This window comes from Hetaerina americana, unplaced genomic scaffold, assembly GCF_022747635.1.
Source record: "Hetaerina americana unplaced genomic scaffold, ioHetAmer1.1.p SCAF_63, whole genome shotgun sequence".
Taxonomy (NCBI): domain Eukaryota; kingdom Metazoa; phylum Arthropoda; class Insecta; order Odonata; family Calopterygidae; genus Hetaerina; species Hetaerina americana.
Genome location: NW_027287239.1, coordinates 1,810,187 through 1,830,056, shown reverse-complemented (window position 1 = coordinate 1,830,056; position 19,870 = coordinate 1,810,187). Strand labels below are relative to the sequence as shown.

The window sequence follows — 19,870 nt, the reverse complement described above, 5'->3', positions numbered from 1 at the left end:
TCGCGAAATAGCCTGCTTGTTTGTGTATAGAACCCCAATCTATCCCAGTGCGGCCCCAAACTGCGAAGGATTTGAACCTACCAGGTCTGAATAACTATACCACGTAGCGGCAGAATGATGTACGTCGACATTTATCATTGGAAGTTACCGTGAATGCTTTAATTCATTCAATATATTCTATGCTAGATATGCGTTTTTAGATTCCAAGTCAATGGCATTTTCCTATGGCTGACTCATTTTGACAATTTCAGCGTCGGTGTGCGTCTTGGAGAACACGACACGGACACGAATCCCGACTGCGTGAACTACGAAGACGGAAGGGTATGCGGAGATCCCGTCCAGGACTTCAACGTGGCCGAGGTCATTGTGCATCCGCAGTATCAGTCGCAAAGCCGGGACAAGCACCACGACATCGCCCTTATTCGATTGGACAGGGCGGCTCCTATCACTGGTGAGACACCCTCGGTACATGAGGACCATGGTTGGTGAAAAGAGGTTGGAATATCCACGCCTAGTATTTTAAGGCACCTATCTTCCATCCAAGGATCGTAGCTGACTCATCTCCTTTTTTAGTCTCACATTGAATAAAAACTCAATGCTATCAAAAATTCGCACATTTTGACTCACTAATTACCGTATTTTTCATGGTACTGCATATGGCGAATGTTTTTAAGGCTCTGATCGAAAGGGAGAATGCTTTTTCAGCAAAGTACATAGAGGGTCGGTGGGAAGAAAGGTGCCTGTAAGCATGGGGATATAAACATTTTGTGCATATTGTTATTTTTTAATTTTAAGAATTGTTCATCTTAAGAAAGTTTTTCCGAATATCACCACCATGTCTCGTGTAGTAGTCCAGAGTACATCTAAAACATAGCTTTGATCCGTAGGCCATTACTACTAACGGAGGGGAATGCAGAAGGGGTATGTCATATTCATTTTATTTTTATTCGCATTGTGTAGGAAACAATAAACATTAATTCCACATCTGACTGAAAATTCCAAGAAAGAGAATACTTGAGCAAAGGAAAGGTATTGTTTAGCGCTAGCGGGGGTTCTATAGTCTTAGCTATGGCACAAAATGATGATTCGATGTGCCTGAAGTTGCAACGGTATCTGATATCTATATTATCCTCTTTCGAACAGTGAATCACTCAAAAACAAATTTCTGACACTGAATAATTCTAATTGGAAAAGTTTGCAGCGAGTATGTTTTATTTCTATCACGAATGAATTAAAATTCCTCTTTGAAATTATTGTTTTTCGCCTTATAAATCGATGTCAAATGTTTATTAATATTAATTGTCTGTGTAATAATTTTTTTCTATATCCTCTTTCGAACGCATTTAACGTTACTTATTCCTAACTGCTCTGAACTTTGCTGTTCTAATTCATTACCATTCTTAAAATATAAGTGATCAGGTGTATCGAAAATATAAATGTCCTTCGCACACTTGCTATTGGTCACTTAACTAATTAATGATTAATTTTTCTCCTTCGCAGACTACATTTTACCTGTCTGCATTCCCAACGGGGCTGCTCTCAACAAGCGCTATGAGACGGAATCGCTAATAGTGGCTGGATGGGGCAAGACCGAAAACAGTGAGTATTTGAAATCCAATCTGATTAGAGTGATAAGAGAACATTTAGGAAGATTTGGAGTGTGTGCAATGGAAGGGATAAAGAGAACCGATCATTTGGCGTGACTTGGTCTAGACACTGTACGGTAAAAGGAACAATCTTAAGAATTTAATAAGAACTCGCGGTGGAAATCTGCTGTGTGTTCTTTTTATAACCTTTTTAATTCAAACGATTCAAGCGATTTCTGCTCTTGGACCAAAAAAAATGAAGTTTACAAGATTTTCAGAGGAGACATATTTAATCGGCAAATATTTTATTTTCCCTTATTTAATCTAAAAATACACAATGGAAAAAAAGATTAAGTTTCAGTATGACCTTTTTTCATTTAATTTACGTTTTGGAAATGGGGCTTATGTACTTTCTCATAGTAATTGAAGGAGGTTTGACTTATCTACGCGAAACTCCGATACTGTTTGAATTTTGCTTGTACGAGGTCTGTAAAGTAAGTAATGGAACTGGCAGCATAGCGTTTGATCTGGCAACACTGGAGGCGCTGGACTTGGAGGGGCGGCAGGGGAACATATGATCCGCCTTCAGTACTGGTGTGAACTCGCTCGAGTCATTTTGTTTTCCGTTGCGATTTTATTTGTGAAACGATTTTTTCTATTATTTTCCAAAAATGAGTGACATCAACTTCGAGCAACGGTGTGCTATCAGGTTTTGCTTCGGACTTAGGCACAGTGCAACGGAAACTCTTGCTAAACTTCAGCAAGCCTAAGGAGGTAGTGCTTTGTCAAGAGCCCAGGTATTTCGGTGGTTGAAGGCATTTTCAGAAGGAAGAGAGTCGATTTAAGTTGAACCACGAAGCAGAAGGCCTTCATCTTAAAGAGCTGATGAAAATGTCGACAGAATCCGGGATCTTGTGCGTTCAAATCGTTGGTTGAGAGTCAATATGATCGGGGAAGAGTTGAATTTGACTCACACCACTGTTCATTAGATTTTGACCGATGAATTGGGGATGAGAGAAATCTGCGCAAAAATGATTCCAAAAAACCTTTCGCAAAACCAAAAGGAGGAGTAGTTTTTGGCCAGTAAAAACATTCCTGTGGCTCATCAGCCTCCTTATTCGCTTGAATTGAGTCCTTTTGGCTTTTTTCTCTTCCGAAAGTTGAAAAATACCCTCAAGGGAACTCATTTTGGGACAGTCGAAAACATTCAAACGGCTGTAACCGACCAGCTGGAGGCTATTCCAGTGTCGAAGTTCCAGCACTGCTTATGAGGAGTGGAAGAACCGTCTCCAGCGCTGTGTGGCTTCAGAAGGAAGTTATTTTGAGGGTGACAATATTCAATTGTAATTCTATTTTAATGAAAAAATTTAAAAAAATCGGTCTCAAAAAATTTACCCCGTATATACCAAGTTAGTGAAATGGAATTTTGCGAAGAAGGAGACTTGGGAAGCGACAGCTACAGGGTCATTGACACGGGCTACTTGAATGAAGAGGCTGGATGGGCATATTTTTACGGATAAGGAATGCAATTCGAAACCCACTGATACCGTAGAGGCGCAGATTTACACGAAAACAGCAGACTAGTTTTCGTCGAAACAATAAAAATATATAGAAATAGAAGAAAATATATTTATTAATATAGACTGGAATGCAGCCTTTCAAAAGGTCCAGCGAGAAAAAAAATAGGAATATAGATTGATAGAGGTCTTTATTATGGTGAAGTTAAGACTGAATGGTCCCTTCTTCCTGTATATAATGGTCAAAGAAGCGAAATTAAAGAGGAGAAACACTTTTCAAAATATTCGAACGACACAAACTAGTTGTGGCAAAAAAAATCTTCATAATGTCCCTCGAAGACGATAAACGTGGAAGATCCCAGGAGGTGTAAGAAGATACCTGATTGATTAATTGCTCGTGAAGCAGAGATCTGGAAAACAAATGAAGGGGAGCATAAGCTGCCTGGAGGGAGAATTCAACAGCGAAGAAAATTCAGTGCTGATGAAGTGGCATTTGAAATTCAAGAAGCTGAAGAAGAGAGTGAAGATTGCGTGGGAGTTAGGCAGATTGAAGGAAATTGGGCCACGGCTGGATTTCCAGTGGATATTTGGAAATGAGAAAATGCTACAATATATGCAGGATCGATTGAATGAAGATGGCAAGAAAGTAAGCGACTACCTGCAAAGTAAATAAAAAATCCTCCGAAAAAGAAAACCATGGATCACTAACAAAGCACTGGACCTAACAGAAAGAGGATATGCAAAACCTTGAGGACTGTAGAAGGACAGATGTAGGAGAAGGCTGAGAAAGGAAACCAATAGAAAAGCGAGAAGAGCCAGAGAAGAGCCCGTGCGAAGACCCTATATACGTATACATCCTAATATGTTATGTGTAAATGTGAGGAAAAATACCGATGGACTAAGCGATGAATTAAATCGCCCCCGTGCCAGAAATCAAAAAGGCAGAACTTGTAAAAACCTAAGGACAACAGTCTACTGATCCACTATTTTTTCTATTACTGAATTTGCGGATCCTTGAAATCTTAATTTTTCTAATGCTACCATTTTTAATGGAATAGATATTTCTTTATTCATAGACCTTAAATCCAAACTATTTTTCTTCCGCACTATAAACCTTTGCTACTAGTGACATTTGTGAGAATCTGTACTCAAGCCAAGGTATGTGAGTTTCACCCAAGCATCTCCACCCAAGCTATGTGATTTTTCTGGTACAAGATCTCCCTGGGAAACCATAACCGGCACAGGGAAAGGAACCCGCCCCCCTATCCTGATGTGTGTTTCATACGCCGTCGGGCTTAGTATTGGGTGAAATCTACCATCACCTACCAAACCGACCTTCGAGTTGATTACTGTGTTTATGGTTATATATATATATATATATATTATATATATATATATATATATATATATATATATATATATATATATATATATATATATATATATATATATATATATATATATATATATATATACACAGTAATCAACCCGAAGGTCGGTTTAGTAGGTGATGGTAGAGTTCACCCAGTACTAAGCCCTATTCGGCGTGTGAAAATTCACACATCAGGGAAGGGGAGCCAGTTCCTTTCCCTGTGCTGGTTATGGTTCCCCAGGAAGACCTGGTACCCGAAAAATCACTTTAGCTTGGGTGGAGCTGCAGGTGCCCAGAGTGCCTTGCCCGGGAATCGGACCCGGGACCCTCCGGTCAGCAGCCCATATATATATTATATATATATATATATATATATATATATATATATATTATTAAACTTAATTTTTAATTAGTACTGCTGCCTACGAGCTTGGCTACGTGTGAAATATTTTGATGAAGGCGTTCCTCGCGCCTAACGCGAGTGTTCTCTGTGACGCTACAGACACAGTGGGCTCAAAAATGCCCCTTTCACCACCAATCACAGTGGCTAATTACAAATCCATGTAAAAAGCCATGGATTGAGAATTTATAGAAACATTTGTTTTCGTGAGAATATTTTGGCAAGTTGTTGTCATAAATATAGTAAAACTCTTGTGAGTTCGACGTGAAAGTCTCCTTGGTAAAGAGTTAAATAGTGACGGACCTCGTGAATACAACATCAGCCATGTTAGATTTAACTCGAGATAAATTCCCGCTGAACAAGGGAAGCCTAGTGCTATCTATATTTTCCTTGAAAGGTTTTGGCATAGTTAAATTCATCTTCCAGAGACCGCTAGCAACGTGAAACTGTGGGTGCGAGTCCCTGCGGTGACCAACACGGCCTGCGCCCCAGTCTACCAGCGCCAGATCACACTCGGCCCGAACCAGATGTGCGCGGGCGGTCAGCAGGGTAAGGACTCTTGCCGAGGTGACAGCGGTGGACCCCTGATGGCCGTCGACTCGGTCGTGCCCGCCAGGAGAGGAGGCCAGTGGGTGGTTGTGGGGGTCGTATCCATTGGTCCCAACATCTGTGCCACCGCCGGCCGACCGGGGATCTACACGAGGGTCGGACCATATGTGGGCTGGATCCTGGACAGCTTGAAGGCCTAGGGAATTGTAATTGTAACGAAATAAGAATTTGAGGACCAATGTCATTAAATTAAAACCTTATCATATCCTAAGAGCTTTGTGATGCGTAGAAAAATGAGTGTCGAATTGTATTTTTTATGATCCTTCCGTCTACCTCGCTCGCCCGCCAGAGGTTCAATTCAAAATTGCAGCTTCCATGTTGAATACATTTTACGGACCAGATTATTTCCAAGAAATTATAATGGGTTCAGAAAGTTTTGTGAACAGACGGGGGAAAAACTTTCCAACCTTTTTAAAACTTCCAAAACTTATACTTACTTCCAAAACTTAAAAAATTTTCCAATACTTAACCTTTTTTTCTCACTTTCTTTATCCTTGCAAAACCTTAGAGATTACGGCTGCTGTGAAATTTGTCAAAACTAACCAACGTGAGAAGATATTTTTACAAATTTTAAATAAAAGTTTTAACCAATATGAGCTGTTTTTTATTTGTAAACTATCAAATATGTAGATCCCTTTTATTGTTTTATATATATTTCATGGCTAGGTAAATTCTTATACGTTTAGCAATACAGGTGTCAATGTCATACCTGTATGTTTGACAGGTATGACATTTAGGTACTTTCACCTTATTCAAAAATAAATAAAAGGTCTGCCCCAAAAGAGGTAGATCTGAGTCAATTAAAAAGCTTTACTGCCAGAATTGATACATTCACTCAAAAGTCGTCGTAGTAGCACCCGTGTGCTTTTTGAGATCGAAGAACGTCGTGAACGTTCGGCGTCTTCAACATCTTCTCTACCCTCCCGAAAAACTTGTGCCACTCAAAAACACCCGATTTACCCATGGCGTTATGACCATAAGCTGCCCTGAGCATGTCACTAGTCTCTGTCCAGTTTTAGTTCCTATTCCGAAAAAGGTAAAGGCTACATCATGTGAGGACTACAGGACGATAAGTTTGATATCCCACGCAGCTAAAGTTGTTCTCAGGATCATAAGCAAAAGGATAGAGAGTAGGGCAAATTATTACTTGGGGGATGACCAGTTCGGGTTTAGAAGGAGAGAGGTACGCATGATGCCATTCCAGTAATGAGATTATTATTGGGGGGAATATAGAATACAACCAGGAGATATTTTCCTGTTTCGTAGATTTCGAAAAAGCGTTTGATAGAGTGAATTGGGAAAAACTAATGAGTATATTACAGAAAATAGGAATAGATTGGAGGGACAGGAGGCTAATCCGCAAGCGGTACATGTCTCAGACTGCTCAGGTGGGAGTGGGGAACGGGGAGTCAGGATGGGCAGTGTTAGGAAGAGGTGTAAGGCAGGGCTGTACATTATCACCGTTGCTTTTCAATCTGTGTGTAGAGAAAATGATCAAATAGGCATGGGAAGAACTGGCGGTAAGAATAAAACTGGGCGGGGAATTCGTAAAATCAGTTTGGTTTGCTGATGGCCAAGCTTTAGCTTGTTAGTCAGCCTAGGGGTTGCAAGCATTGCTGAGTGAATTCGAAATTCAGTGCGACAGCTATGGGATGAAAATCAATATTAATAAAACAACAGTTTTGCGATTTTCCAGAAAGAAAAAGGCTAAGTTAAACATTAGCATAGGAGGGCAAAAACTAGAGTAGGTAGAACAGTTTATGTGTCTTGGAAGTGTTTTGGACCAACACGGTCAAAGTAGTAGGGACGTAAGGAGAAGAATTGCGCTGGGTAAAGAGGCTTTTACAAGGAGGAAGGAGCTGTTGACAGGGACGTTGAGTGAGGATGTTTAGAAAATACTCGTAAAAACTTTGATATGGAGCGTATCTATGTACGGCGCGGATACGTGGGCATTGTAACAGGCCGATAGATGTAGACTGGAGGCTTTTGAAATGTGGGTGTGGAGAAGAATGGAGAAGGTAAAATGGACAAAGAAGAAACAGGATTATTTACAGCATTGAATAGGGCACAGAGAAATGCCACTAAGTTCGTGGAAACCTCGTACCAAAGGCCAGGAAGCGTAACACATTTAATACAGAAACTGTGGTAGGAACCTTAAATATGCGAAGACTCAGAGCAAGATTTAACTTATTACAAATATATAAACGGTGTGGTTTCGCATCCGATATTGGATTAACCCCCCTAATTACATTGGGAAAGCCGACAATTGTCATAAAATTAGAGAGTTAGACTGTCGAACTGATAGAGTTAAGTATTCGTTTTTCCCGCGCACCATTCGCGACAACAATAACTGGGGGACCGACCGACCGTCCGTTTTCTCGGTCGCTTGACCGTCTAAATTACTGCGTCCAGCTGAAGCTGTTTACAGCATGCGTCTATTGAGTTGAGTTTCTATTTTTATTTACTCCATGTTAACTTGTTTGCTTGTATTATTATTATTGTTATTTTTTTATTATTCTTGTTGATGTCTTTTTAATTGTTCCCTGCTATATTTTATTTTTTATTTTATTAAACTAGTATAAGCATTTTTCCCTTTTTTTATTCTTCCTTGGTTTAGTTTTATGTAAATTCAGTGTGGCACACGGACATGTGCTGTTGTTCCTATTTTAGGTCTTTTTGTGCGTTGTCAAGTCTCCAGGAGAGTAACTCCATAGGTCTATCAAGAGGGAATTTTCGGTGCTTCGTAATGAAGCAGCCATATCCGTAGCCATCTTTTTTGCGATGGTCAGGATTGGCGTTAAATTGAGGTCCTTTCTCAGCTCGCTGTTTCTAATGAACCATGGGGCTCCGACGAATCTCCTAACGATTTTATTCTCCGTCGATTGTATTTTGTTAAGGTAAGTTTTGGCAGCTTGTAGCCATACTGGCGCTGCATAGGTTAGCAGAGGACGGATCATGGCCGTGTAGATGATTTTTTTTGTTTTTAGATCTAACGATGATCTTGGTTGCATGATGGGGTTTAACGCTGCCGCCGCTGCTGTTGCTTTTCCGATGGCCTGATTAATGTGCTGGGTCCATCTGAGGCCTTTATCAATAGTTACTCCTAGGTATTTTACCTTTTCTTTTCTAGGGATACAATCGTCACCCAAGAAGAGGGGTGGCCCAACTCCTTCCTTTGGCCTCCTGGTAAACGTCATATGCACGCTTTTTTTGCTGTTTGCTTTTAGTTTCCAGTCGATCAGCCACTCGTTTAGGGTATCTAGCTGAGACCGTAGCCTATCAGCCGCCCAAAACGGGTTTGTGGCGTGTGCTGTGATCGTGGTGTCGTCGGCGAATAAGTATAGTTCATTGCCAGGGTTTCGTGGCACGTCGTTAACGTATACCGAAAAGAGTGATGGCGACAGAACGGAGCCCTGTGGGACACCGGCATTGATGCTCCTCCTCTCTGAGATGCAGCCGGCATTGTCGACATGGAAGGTTCTTCCTTGCAGGAAGGATTTTATAATTCTTAGGAGGTACATCGGGGTCGGTGAGTTGGTGAGCTTGAGGAGTAAACCCTCTGACCAAACACGATCAACCGCAGCTTCCAGATCCAGGAAAGCCGCCTGGGTGATCATTCCCTTGTTAAAACCATTTGTGATGTTCTCAGTTAGCCTTAATATCTGGTGAGTTGTTGAAGTCCTGGGCCGAAACCCTGCCTGCTCGGGGATGGTTCCTTCCTCTAGGAACGGGCTTAGTCGATTTTTAACGGCTGATTCGAAGAGTTTACCTGTGGTGTTCAATAGACTGATCGGCCGATATGATGCCGGGTCGCTGAGAGTTAGACTGTCGAACTGATAGAGTTAAGTATTCGTTTTTCCCGCGCACCATTCGCGACAACAATAACTGGGGGAGCACCTAAGAAAGTAATAGGTACACGCCGTCGAAAAAAGAGGTTTACAAAATTAAAAAACCTCAAAACAATCTCTAAGTCTGGCACCCTAACATTCCGCCCCGCCGCGCGCCCTTGTGCCGGGTGGGGTGCAGGCGAACCGATATAAAATCTATTGTATTTGTGAATTGTCCGTCTGGAGTGTGTGGAATAATAACCGGTAATAAGATTCTTAATTTAATGCGTGTTTGTCTTCTTTTTTCAGGCATAGGAATAGCTGATAACCACGTAATAGTCACAATATATGTGGGTATGTTGCATGATTGATCTTCGGACGCCCCATTTCCACTCGGTTTTTGGTGGATCGCCGGATGCACGGTGCATGAGGAAATAGAGGGAGTATATGTAGAATGGCCGTTGACCTGCCACCCCCTGCCACACGTCCTTGTGACGGCTTGTGGGGTATTATGTAGATGTAGATGCTCACGCAACAGGATAGGGCGTTTGCATGTGCCGCCATGTTTTACGAGAGACCATTCAATGGTATTCCAAAAATGACACAGTGCCTAGAAGCGTGCCCAGGAATCGGCCCCTTGCCCTCCCGTCAGTAGTTCAAAGGTCTATCCTTGGACTACGACTTCCGCCAACGGTTGTGGTTTTACAGCACTAACAGGTACTTGTGATGGTATTAATAATATTGCCGGAGCTTGACATACCGTCAAAACCTTAATCGTGCCGAATTAAAATCTCTATGGCAAAATAAAGTCTGTTATCTTGACTATGTAGAAATGCTGGAAATTGACAATAAAACCTATCATTCTCGGAAACCATGCATTTTGTGAGATTGGTTGTTCTTGTAAAAACCTTTACAAGAACCGTGCTGTAAAAATAATATTCGGTGGTTGGCGTCTGATAAAATTCTACTTGAAAAATCCAAACCTGTTCATAATTACGAAGTTCCTTGCCTATGTAGTTATCGATGGTATTAAGCTCAATGTTGTCGATAAAATGAAAATGTTACCTTTCTTAAGGACACTAAAAGTCACTGAGGAGGTGTCATTATTTTTAAGAAACAGTGAGAAACATCCCTTTTCGGTAGAGTATCTGTAGTGGTGAAAATGAGGATAGAGACACGTGGGGCGCGTGACACAATAAGGAAGACAACGGTCTCGCTTTGTCGAGCAATGAAGTGGCGAGGGGGATGCGGGCGACAGTGAAAGGGTTGGGGTTTTCCCTGACCCCAAGCCTGACCACTACCCACTGGAATTTGGAGCTGGCTGGAAAGCAATAGTTCCGCGACGCGTCCATCGTCGACGAAGGCGAAATAAACATGTTGCTACTTGCAATAATTTCTACTGATGTTGTACTGGAGTCAAATCAGCGCAATTCGTGCAATTTATGGATTTCAAGTTAAGTTTATAATACGTGTATGTCATTGAATTTTATTTTTGTCCAATAAATAATGCGCTTAAAATGTTAACGATCAAATTTGTATTTAGAAACATTCCTTGGATTAGGCAAAATAGACTACACAAGTCTTGACATTTTTTCGTATTGCAACAAGTTTTTTATTTATTTGAAAAAATCGTTTTCAACTTTCTCTAAAATTGGTATCGATATTTTGGAAAATATTGTTCAATTGATTCAGAAATAATTAAAACTGTTGGTTTGTTTCGGTTAAAAAGTCGCCTTCTAATCTTCAATAAGTTAATTCCTTGGTCGAATATTTCGGGAACAAGTGGCACATAAGATACATAAGGGATGATTGGCCAGATACCCCTTTGGGTACATTTGGTTGGTGATGTAGTCCTCGTTCGCTCATCGGCAGCACACACACTTATGGTTATTTTGAGGATCTCCGGCGAGATATCCTAATGTTTGGACGGATTGAAAGAGTTACGCTCGGTAAAGTGTATCGAGCTAGAAGATGATATTGAAAAATGAAAAAAAATCTACCCAAAATAATTTGTTTTTCTATTTTTTCCCAAGGACTAATTGAACGATCTACATGTATTACTCATTTCCACGGTGTTGATGTCGTTAACTGAAAATGGGAATGAAGGTCTAATAGCCATTTCTCCTTCTTCAATTTCGTCTCCGGGGCAATTGTTTGTTAGATGATAGAATATGCACTTGCATGCGTGTGATTGAAAGGATTTTTGCATGAATGTATACGCCACTGTGAGGAATAGGTTTGCATGGATGTGTTGATTTTGCATGTGGTTTTATTCCCTTTTACGGGTGGTGATCTAACACCCCCGCCACACGCTCTTGCGTGATATTATGTAGATGTAGAAATCACTTCCATGGGAGACACCTGAGGTGACTTCCGCTGCATTAGAGCTAACATCAGCTATCACTATCCTACGTACGTAACCGTTCAACAAATCTTCAATCCAGCCCAGGATATTTCGGCAAGCATTTGGGATCCACACTAGGAAGTGTTAATTAAGAGATAAGAGAAGTTCCAGAAAAAAGTCGCCAGATTCGTTAGAAACTAGAAGTGCAAATCAGTCATCTGGCAGGGATGCTAAAGCAATTAGCATGAGACCACATTGGGTTGTGAAGAAAGCAGGCATGAGCTAAAGTTAGGTGGGGTATAAAACATTTTCTCATCATCTTTTGTACGAGTAAGTATCACATTTACCATTGATAATACTATCCTTCAGCCCCTCCTACTTCATACCGCACTCCTCGTAAGAATCCAATACGTCTCAATACGTTCACCTGCTCTAACTTTTCCAACATCACCCAACATTTTTGTTCCCTTACCACTGAATTCCTCCACTACAGGAGCCAACATGGGAAAACATCAATCTCAGTTACTATCGATCATCTTATTATCATCATTGGTCGTTCAACCCAAAGATTGGTTTACTGCAGCCCTCCATCCTACCCTATCTGATGCTAATTGGCTTACTTCCTAATGTTTTTTGCAATTAACTTTCTTCTTTATTTGTCTCATGCATTCGTCCCTTGGCCTTCCTCTTGAGACTTTTCCCTCTATATTTCCTCCTATTATATTCTCCACGAATCCGTTGTGCCTCGGGGTGTGTCCAATCCACCTGGTTCTTCTTTTCTCTATGGTGTTCCATAAGGTCCGTTCTTCATCTATTCTTCTGTATACTTCTTCACTTCTTATTTTATCCATGCATTTTATCTCAAGCATCCTCCTCCTGCACCAGGTTTCGAAGGCTTCTAGTCTTTCCTGATCTGCTTTTCCGATTGGTCCATGCTTCTGATCCATAGAATACCACGCTCCATACGAATGTTTTCACGCATTGTTTCCTCGTCTGTAGTTCTATCTTCTTAGAACACAGCAGTTTTCTTTTCATTGTGAATGCTTTCTTAGCTTGAGCTATTCTTCGCTTGATGTCTCTAGTACTTCTTCCGTCTTCCACGTGATGGTTCTTCCGAGATAGATGAAGGAATGCACTTGCTCTAATTTTTCTCCTTTAAGTGTGACTACTGTATCCCACTTCTCTCTTCCACATGCTAGGATTTTAGTCTTCCTCTTGCTCATGTTATGTTGTATCTTTGTAGAACTTGATCCAATACGTTTAGTGACCTTTGAAGATACTCCTGGTTTTCTGCTATCATTGCATTATCGTCGGCGAAGCGTAGCATGTTCATCTCTTCTCCATTGATCCTAATTCCATTTAATCTGATGTCTTTTGCTTCTCTTATTGCCTCCTCCAGGTACATGTTGAACAATGCAGGTGAGAGGTTGCATCCTTGTCTAACTCCTTTGTTGATTTAACCTCTCTATGGCTTCCATCTCTCATTCGCATTGTGGCTACTTGCGTCTTGTGTAGCTGATAGATTATTCTTCTATCGTTGTGATCTATTCCGTGTTTTTCCAGCAGTCCAAGCATATTGTTCCATTCCACGTTGTCGAAGGCTTTCTCGGGGATCGATATGGTGCGGGGGTAACGTACTGGCTTCCCACCTAGAGGGCCCGGGTTCGTATCCCGGCGTTGTTGACTATTTTTCAGAGGTATCTCGATCCCTACTTGAGGTGCTTTGTGGAGGGCACTTTGAGTGAGTACGCCGTCCGTCGGATGGGACGCTAAGCTGTGGACCCCTTGGCGCCTTTCGTAAAGAGTAGGCTAATGCCGACGCCGGGTTTCTCTCCACCCTTCATCCTTTCCTGTCCATCCCCTATGGCGCAAATGACCTTAGCTGTCGGTCGCCTCCCCTAAATACTACTACTACTCGAAGGCTTTCTCCAGGTCCACGAATGCCACATACAGTTGCTCGTTCACATGCATTGTTTTCTCTATCATGATTCTTAGACTGAGTATGACTTCCGTGGTTCCTCCGTTCTTCCTAAAGCCAAATTGGTTTTCCGATAGGTTAACATTCAATTTTCTTTCCCATCCTTCGACTTATTAATCGCGTAAGTATTTTTGATGCATGTGACACTAGACTCAAGGTTCGGTGTTCCCCACATTTCTCTGCCCTCGTCTACTTTGGTATCGCGATCATCACACTCCTTTGAAAGTCTTCCGTCTTCGTAGCTATCTTTGATCATTCCATACAGATTGTCCTTGTCTTGGTTTCCGAGTCCCCTGATGATGTCTCCGTCAATTTTGTCTTCTCCAGGAGCTTTGATTTTCTTAAGGTCTTTTACTGCCCTATCGAATTCGCTCCTCAGTATGTATTGGCGCTGGCTCTCGTCATCCGTTTCACTCTTGTCCTTCATCAGGTTTTCTTCCAGCTACCTCGGGCCTTGGTAGAGTTCTTCAATGTATTACTTCCATCTATTGCCAATATCTTCACCTTCTGTCATTATATCGCCGTTTACATTTTTAATGTTGTTGCTTTTCATTTTCCTACCTCCGAAATATTTCTCCACCAGTTTAATTACCTTATAATTAAGTTAGGGAAATACAACCTCACACCAAAATTATATTTTATTTTCTCCCTTTCCACATGGATGAACCAAATATCAAATTTGCATTGCCATATAGGGAGTGATGATTTAAAAACAGATGAGAAGAATCGTAAAACCAGGAAACAGCAGGCTTCCTACAGAAATATTTCTCCTCGTGGGAGCTTCATATCCTGTCAACAAACGACCGCATCGTGATCGTCAAAACTCTTTCAGTTGCTTAATTAAATAGTCATTTCTATAACAGCGCCACAATTCGATTGAAATGAACGATGACGCTGAAGTGAGCATTTCCCTAGAATGTGACGCAAATGAGGTGATGCAATTGTATTCTGTCTGTCAAAGGTATATAGTTAGCATGATCTTAAATGGTAACGATATGCAAAAATATTAACCTAGAGGTTCCTGATCATTTTCCTTAATGACATTTGAAATATATCGGAGGCAAGATATAAAAAAGTTAAAATATGCATAATGTAGGTAAGAGTTTTTGAGCGTAATTAGCATGCATTTGTGAGATTCTTTCAAGTAAAATGATTTCAGTAATTTTAAGTGAAAACTGTCATTGTCGGGGTCCATCGAGTTTAGAAACACGGCTTCATGACGATGGCGCCTTTGCAATCAAAGGTAATTTTGATGCCCTCAGCGAACAGAAAGACGCTCTTCGTGAAGTCCCAAGAGAAAGGGGTCTGTACTCCACCACCACTCCCGCCGCCCCTGAAGACTGAAGAAGGAGAAAGATAGAAGAAAGAAGAACGCCAATCGTTGGGCAATAACTCCACAATATAATAATGAAAGTTTTCATCAGTTTATTTCAATCGAGTTGAACCCGAATTACTCTATGGTTTGATATTGCTTTCTAATAATTACAATTTAAGAACCATTGACCCATAAATAAAGCGATTGATTTTATCAGAATAGGAAAAGGGGCTTTCACAAGGAGGAGGGAGTTGATGACAGGGACGTTGAGTAAGGATGTTAAGAAAGTACTCGTAAAAACCTTGATATGGAGAGTATCTATGTACGGCGCGGAAACGTGGTCATTGAAGCAGGAGGATAGACGTAGACAGGAGGCTTTTGAAATGTGCGCGTGAAGAAGAATTAACGTGAAACGGACAGAGAAGAAAGCAATGAGGAAGTACTTGGTATGGTGGGCGAAGAGAGGAGTTTGTTGGGAGAAATCCTATGGAGGCGGGAAAAGTAAATGAAAGGGGTATTGACCGACAAGGGGATGTTGACGACTGTGATAGAGGGGAGAATGTTGGGCAAACGAGGAAAGGGGGGGAACAGGATAGGGATGTTGGACGGGATGAAGGGAGGAAGAAAGTACTCAGAGATGAAGAGGGGCCTGATGTAGAGTTGGATGCTGGATTTTGCTAGAAGTCACAAAATTTTATTTGGTAGTTGTGTCCATCCATGGCCTACCTTAACCGGTAGATTACTTAATGATAATGATTACAATATATCAAAAAAAGTATTTTCGGGTGCTATGCGTCAAACACCCGAGGGGTGAAGAATTGCGTCACTGAGCGCCGTTGAGTTATGAGGATTAATCGACTGCCAATAATTTTGATCTAATATGGGGTGCATAGGTTTAAACGCTAAAAATCACTTCGTTTCGCGTGGCAATTATAATGCGGATATAAAATCACAAATTCTGCACAGCAATTAATCAATTATTTCAATGTAATTCAATTGATTCGGGCAAAATCAAAAATGATATCATAATTCAGAAAGCATATTTATCATAGATATTGAAATGAATGAAATAACTTTGTGATTATTCAAAGCTGTCTTCAATATCAAATAAATACGCCGCGATCCACCAAAAAGGTGTGTGGCAGGGTGTGCTAGCACCAGGTGGGAAGTTATAAGGGAGGATATGGGAGAGAAAAGGTAAAGGGGAAAATATTCTGCACAAAACTATGAAATAACGTGCAAATTTGCATAATTGCAGGAGGAAACCCTAATTCAAAACAAGGGTTAATTCAGCTAATATTTTAGTATTTGTTAGGCAAAAAAAGGGAATAAATTGGACCATAACCATTTATACGACAGGCCTCTAACGAGGCAAGACAGGTCATTCAGAGTTGTGAAGTAAGAAGTGGAAATTCTACTGTCATATGGACATGAAACTCATAATCTCCGCCCCCAAAGACATAGGTAAGGAATGTGATGCACCGCCGTCGGCAGGGGACGGCGTGAGGTGTCCTCCCCACTGAGAGAGGCGATGGATGGAAGGGGAAGCTAGAAAACACCAAAGAAGGGTAAGCAATATTGTACAGAGCAATAAATTCATCAAGTGGAATACAGACCACTATCATTCACTATTCATTTCGATGTGTTGAGTAAATTCCATCAAGTTACGTCTGGGATAAAAATTATCATAGATTATCATTTAAATTACTTGATTCATGTCTAATTATCAATTTTCAAAGTAGGGACAGTGAGCATGAAGGGCGCCAATGTCGTAATGCTGCGTTATCACCTCATTTAGACTTGCTGTTAAAACAAGATAGACTAAAACCTTTTCTTTGGATTAATTAAAAATGTTCTTCCTTTAAATTAGCGGTCAATCCACACTAATGAAAGACATTTAAATGAAAATTCTTCGTTGAATATTGTGTTTCACCTTGAGTTTATAAAACATGTTTTTTATTTTTTTAACTTCGGCAACCTGAAATGTGGGTGAGCGTTGATATCTGGTAATTGAAATAAAATACCGATTGGATGGACGCATCCGCGACACGCATAAATGGTCGAATGGATATACTAGAATGTACAATCACTACATACACAGTATGCATAGCATTTTCAAAATCGGATAACCTATTTTTTCACTGCCTAAAACCTGGCGAAACCATGTTTTCGCAGCAGCCATTGGGCTAAGATTTTCTCTTGGGTTGGCTATTTAAGGGGGGAAGTATATTTTTCCAGATGAAATACCATTATTATGCAAACCCGACTGTTTAATAAAGTGTACTAAATACAGTATCCAACAAATAATTTTGCATGATGTAAAAAATAAGATAAAATCCTGGTCTTATCAATTTTATGATTGTTGCAGTATATTCAACAGCACGCTGTCTAATTCGCGTTGACACAGCTCAAGAACACGTCCTCATACTTCCGCTTCTCAAAATACATTGGATGAATGTAACGACCTCAAACCTGCGCATGCGTGTTGAGGAAAAACGTTGCTTCCACATGCCACCAGGAGTGCTTCTGAGGGTATTTCGTTTGTGCTCTACTAGCATGCGTGCATAAATTTTCACCCTACCCTCGTATCAAAGAAAAATGGCTTCATCAAAAGAAAGATGGAAAAATAATCAAATGAAAACGTTGTAGTGGTGCTAAAAGGTGCTAGCATTTCTAGTTGCAGACTCTTTATCTTGAATAGGATAAGACCATTTGACCATTCCATTCGCAGATAAGCCTAATTTCAGCATTATACTGGATTGTGATAAAATGTTACAGATTCTTGAAAAAATCATGATGGACGAACTGAAAGCGTCACACTAATATTGCATGACTTATTTGGGAGCCGTTGAAAGCTCAACGATTGCATTCACGTCTTAAACTCATGGATAAATATACATCACGAGAGCTTTGTACCGAAATAAGAGGGAATAATTATATCCCAGCAGAGAAATGGTAGGAGAGTTCATATCCAGGAATAACGGGAAATGGACTCGTGAAAAGAACCGCATGGAATCTCTTACTCTCGCTAAATTCGTGACCACAGCAATAGTAAACATCACGTACGGTAATTAGAAATTTTCGAATTGATAAGGAATACCATGACTCACTCATGAATTCTTCTAATTACCTGTTACACGAATCTTTCCACTTGGCCCTCTCGTGGCGACTTGCGGGGTAAGGATTAGATGGCGCCCTGAAACATTTCGGATGCACGCCGTTGGCAGCACCACATGAAACGGTCCCCAAAGCAACACATCCTCCTGAAATTCTCACTCATCGTCCGGAACAGGTTATCAAACTTGGATTTTTTTAATTAATGAAAAAGAATGATCTTCAGCGACGACAGGAACATTAAAACTTTGATTAAAACATCATAAACAGAAATACACAGAAAGGACACTCACATATTTAGTTTTGACGCTTAGAAGGCACGGCCGGTACCATCAAAAGATTCTGAATTAGCAAGCGACAAAGTTAACGCTGCATTACATTATGTTTTTGATAAACGGGTTTTTTACCAATTAATTGTAAATTGATCCTTGGGCGTCAAGTAGTGTTAAAACATTCTAAAAGTTTTTCACTCCAAGGAAACCAGAGAATTGGCCATTTGAGGTTGCATCCATGGCTCCTTGCACTTGGTCATATGCACAATTTAACTTTGGAGGAGCAAAAGAAGGGATGCACGAGTAAGTAGGAAGTTGAATAGATGCCTTTTCCTATTTCTCGAAAATAAGGGTATTCGGATGAGATTACCCGGCGAGTTGGGAGGATGTTATGCGGTAAAGTCTCGTTAATGGTGGGGGTCTTTATTAGGAGCTGAGTGAAGATTATTTTTTAAAGCGGATAATATATTTGTTTCAATGACTTTGCCACCGTCTTCCCGTTTACCCGCCATGCATCCGAATTACAAAGAGTGCTCGCCGATTTGGAAGGAATTCCATGTTGTATATTATATATAATAGTCCAACACCGAGTCCCACATTACCGCAATATGTCCTCAAATGCTGTTCTGTCTTCCCTATCCATTTCTAGTCCCCAAAGCTGCAGACTTAAAGCTGACTTAAAACTCCTCTACAAGACCCTAAACTCGGCTATTGATTGCCCTGAACTGCTATCTTTCTTTAACTTCAGAATACCAACCCGATCCACCCGCACCCACTCCCTACTCCATCTGCCTATTCCTAGAATATCTCTCACCAAGCGCTCACTGTTATTTCGCCTCTCCTCCCTTCTAAATTCACTCCCTCACACTGTCGACCCCTTTAACCTATCATGCAAAAACTTCACCACCCAAGCTTTATCCCACCTTTCAGTAAATTAAAATTTTCCCCTGTCCATGCTTGGTTCTCGTTGTTATTGTTATACTGTTATTGTCTTTGTCCTCTTTTATGTTTGTTATATTTGTCACTGTAAATTGGCGCCACTGCTGTATGTGAACAATGTTTTAAAATAAATAAATAAATAAATAAATTATGCTCGTCCAACAACTTTCCTGATTTAAATATGCATTGATAAAGTAACAGGCGACATATAATCGTGTATAGAGTCTCCTGTGGCAATTCCAAGTTGGTTGATGCTGTCGAACTACCTCATTCGTTGCCCTGCATTATTTTTCTCTTCATTTCTTCGTGACTTCTTCCTTCCCTCATGCTATCGGAAAATTACCTATTCTCTCCCTTTATCAAAACTTCTTGCCCAAAATTCTTCCTTGTTTCAGATTACCAATACCTTTCAATATTTCCTCCATCCATTTTCTCTTCATTTTTCCGATTTCCCCAAGTTACCTCCCTCTCTTTGTCCATCCTATTCAAAACCTCGGCGTTTCAATTCTTCTCTGCCCCAGTTTTTCTCCAATACGCACCCCAAAACTCTGCTATCACACATACATCTGCTGTCGTACATCACAGATCAGGGTTCAT

At 40.7% G+C, this 19,870-nt stretch overlaps 1 protein-coding gene across 1 annotated transcript in view; it reads left to right on the top strand.

Annotated features, from left to right (window-relative positions):
• The window catches only part of LOC139695751 (CLIP domain-containing serine protease HP8-like), a 37,101-nt gene extending 31,024 nt beyond the window's left edge, over positions 1–6,077 (top strand). The window contains exons 5-7 of the mRNA XM_071594525.1: positions 252–451; positions 1,501–1,599; positions 5,302–6,077. Of these exons, the coding sequence (XP_071450626.1) occupies positions 252–451; positions 1,501–1,599; positions 5,302–5,624 (622 nt within the window). The 3' untranslated portion in view covers positions 5,625–6,077. The remainder of the gene's footprint in view (positions 1–251; positions 452–1,500; positions 1,600–5,301) is intronic.
• The last annotated feature ends 13,793 nt before the right edge of the window (positions 6,078–19,870 follow it).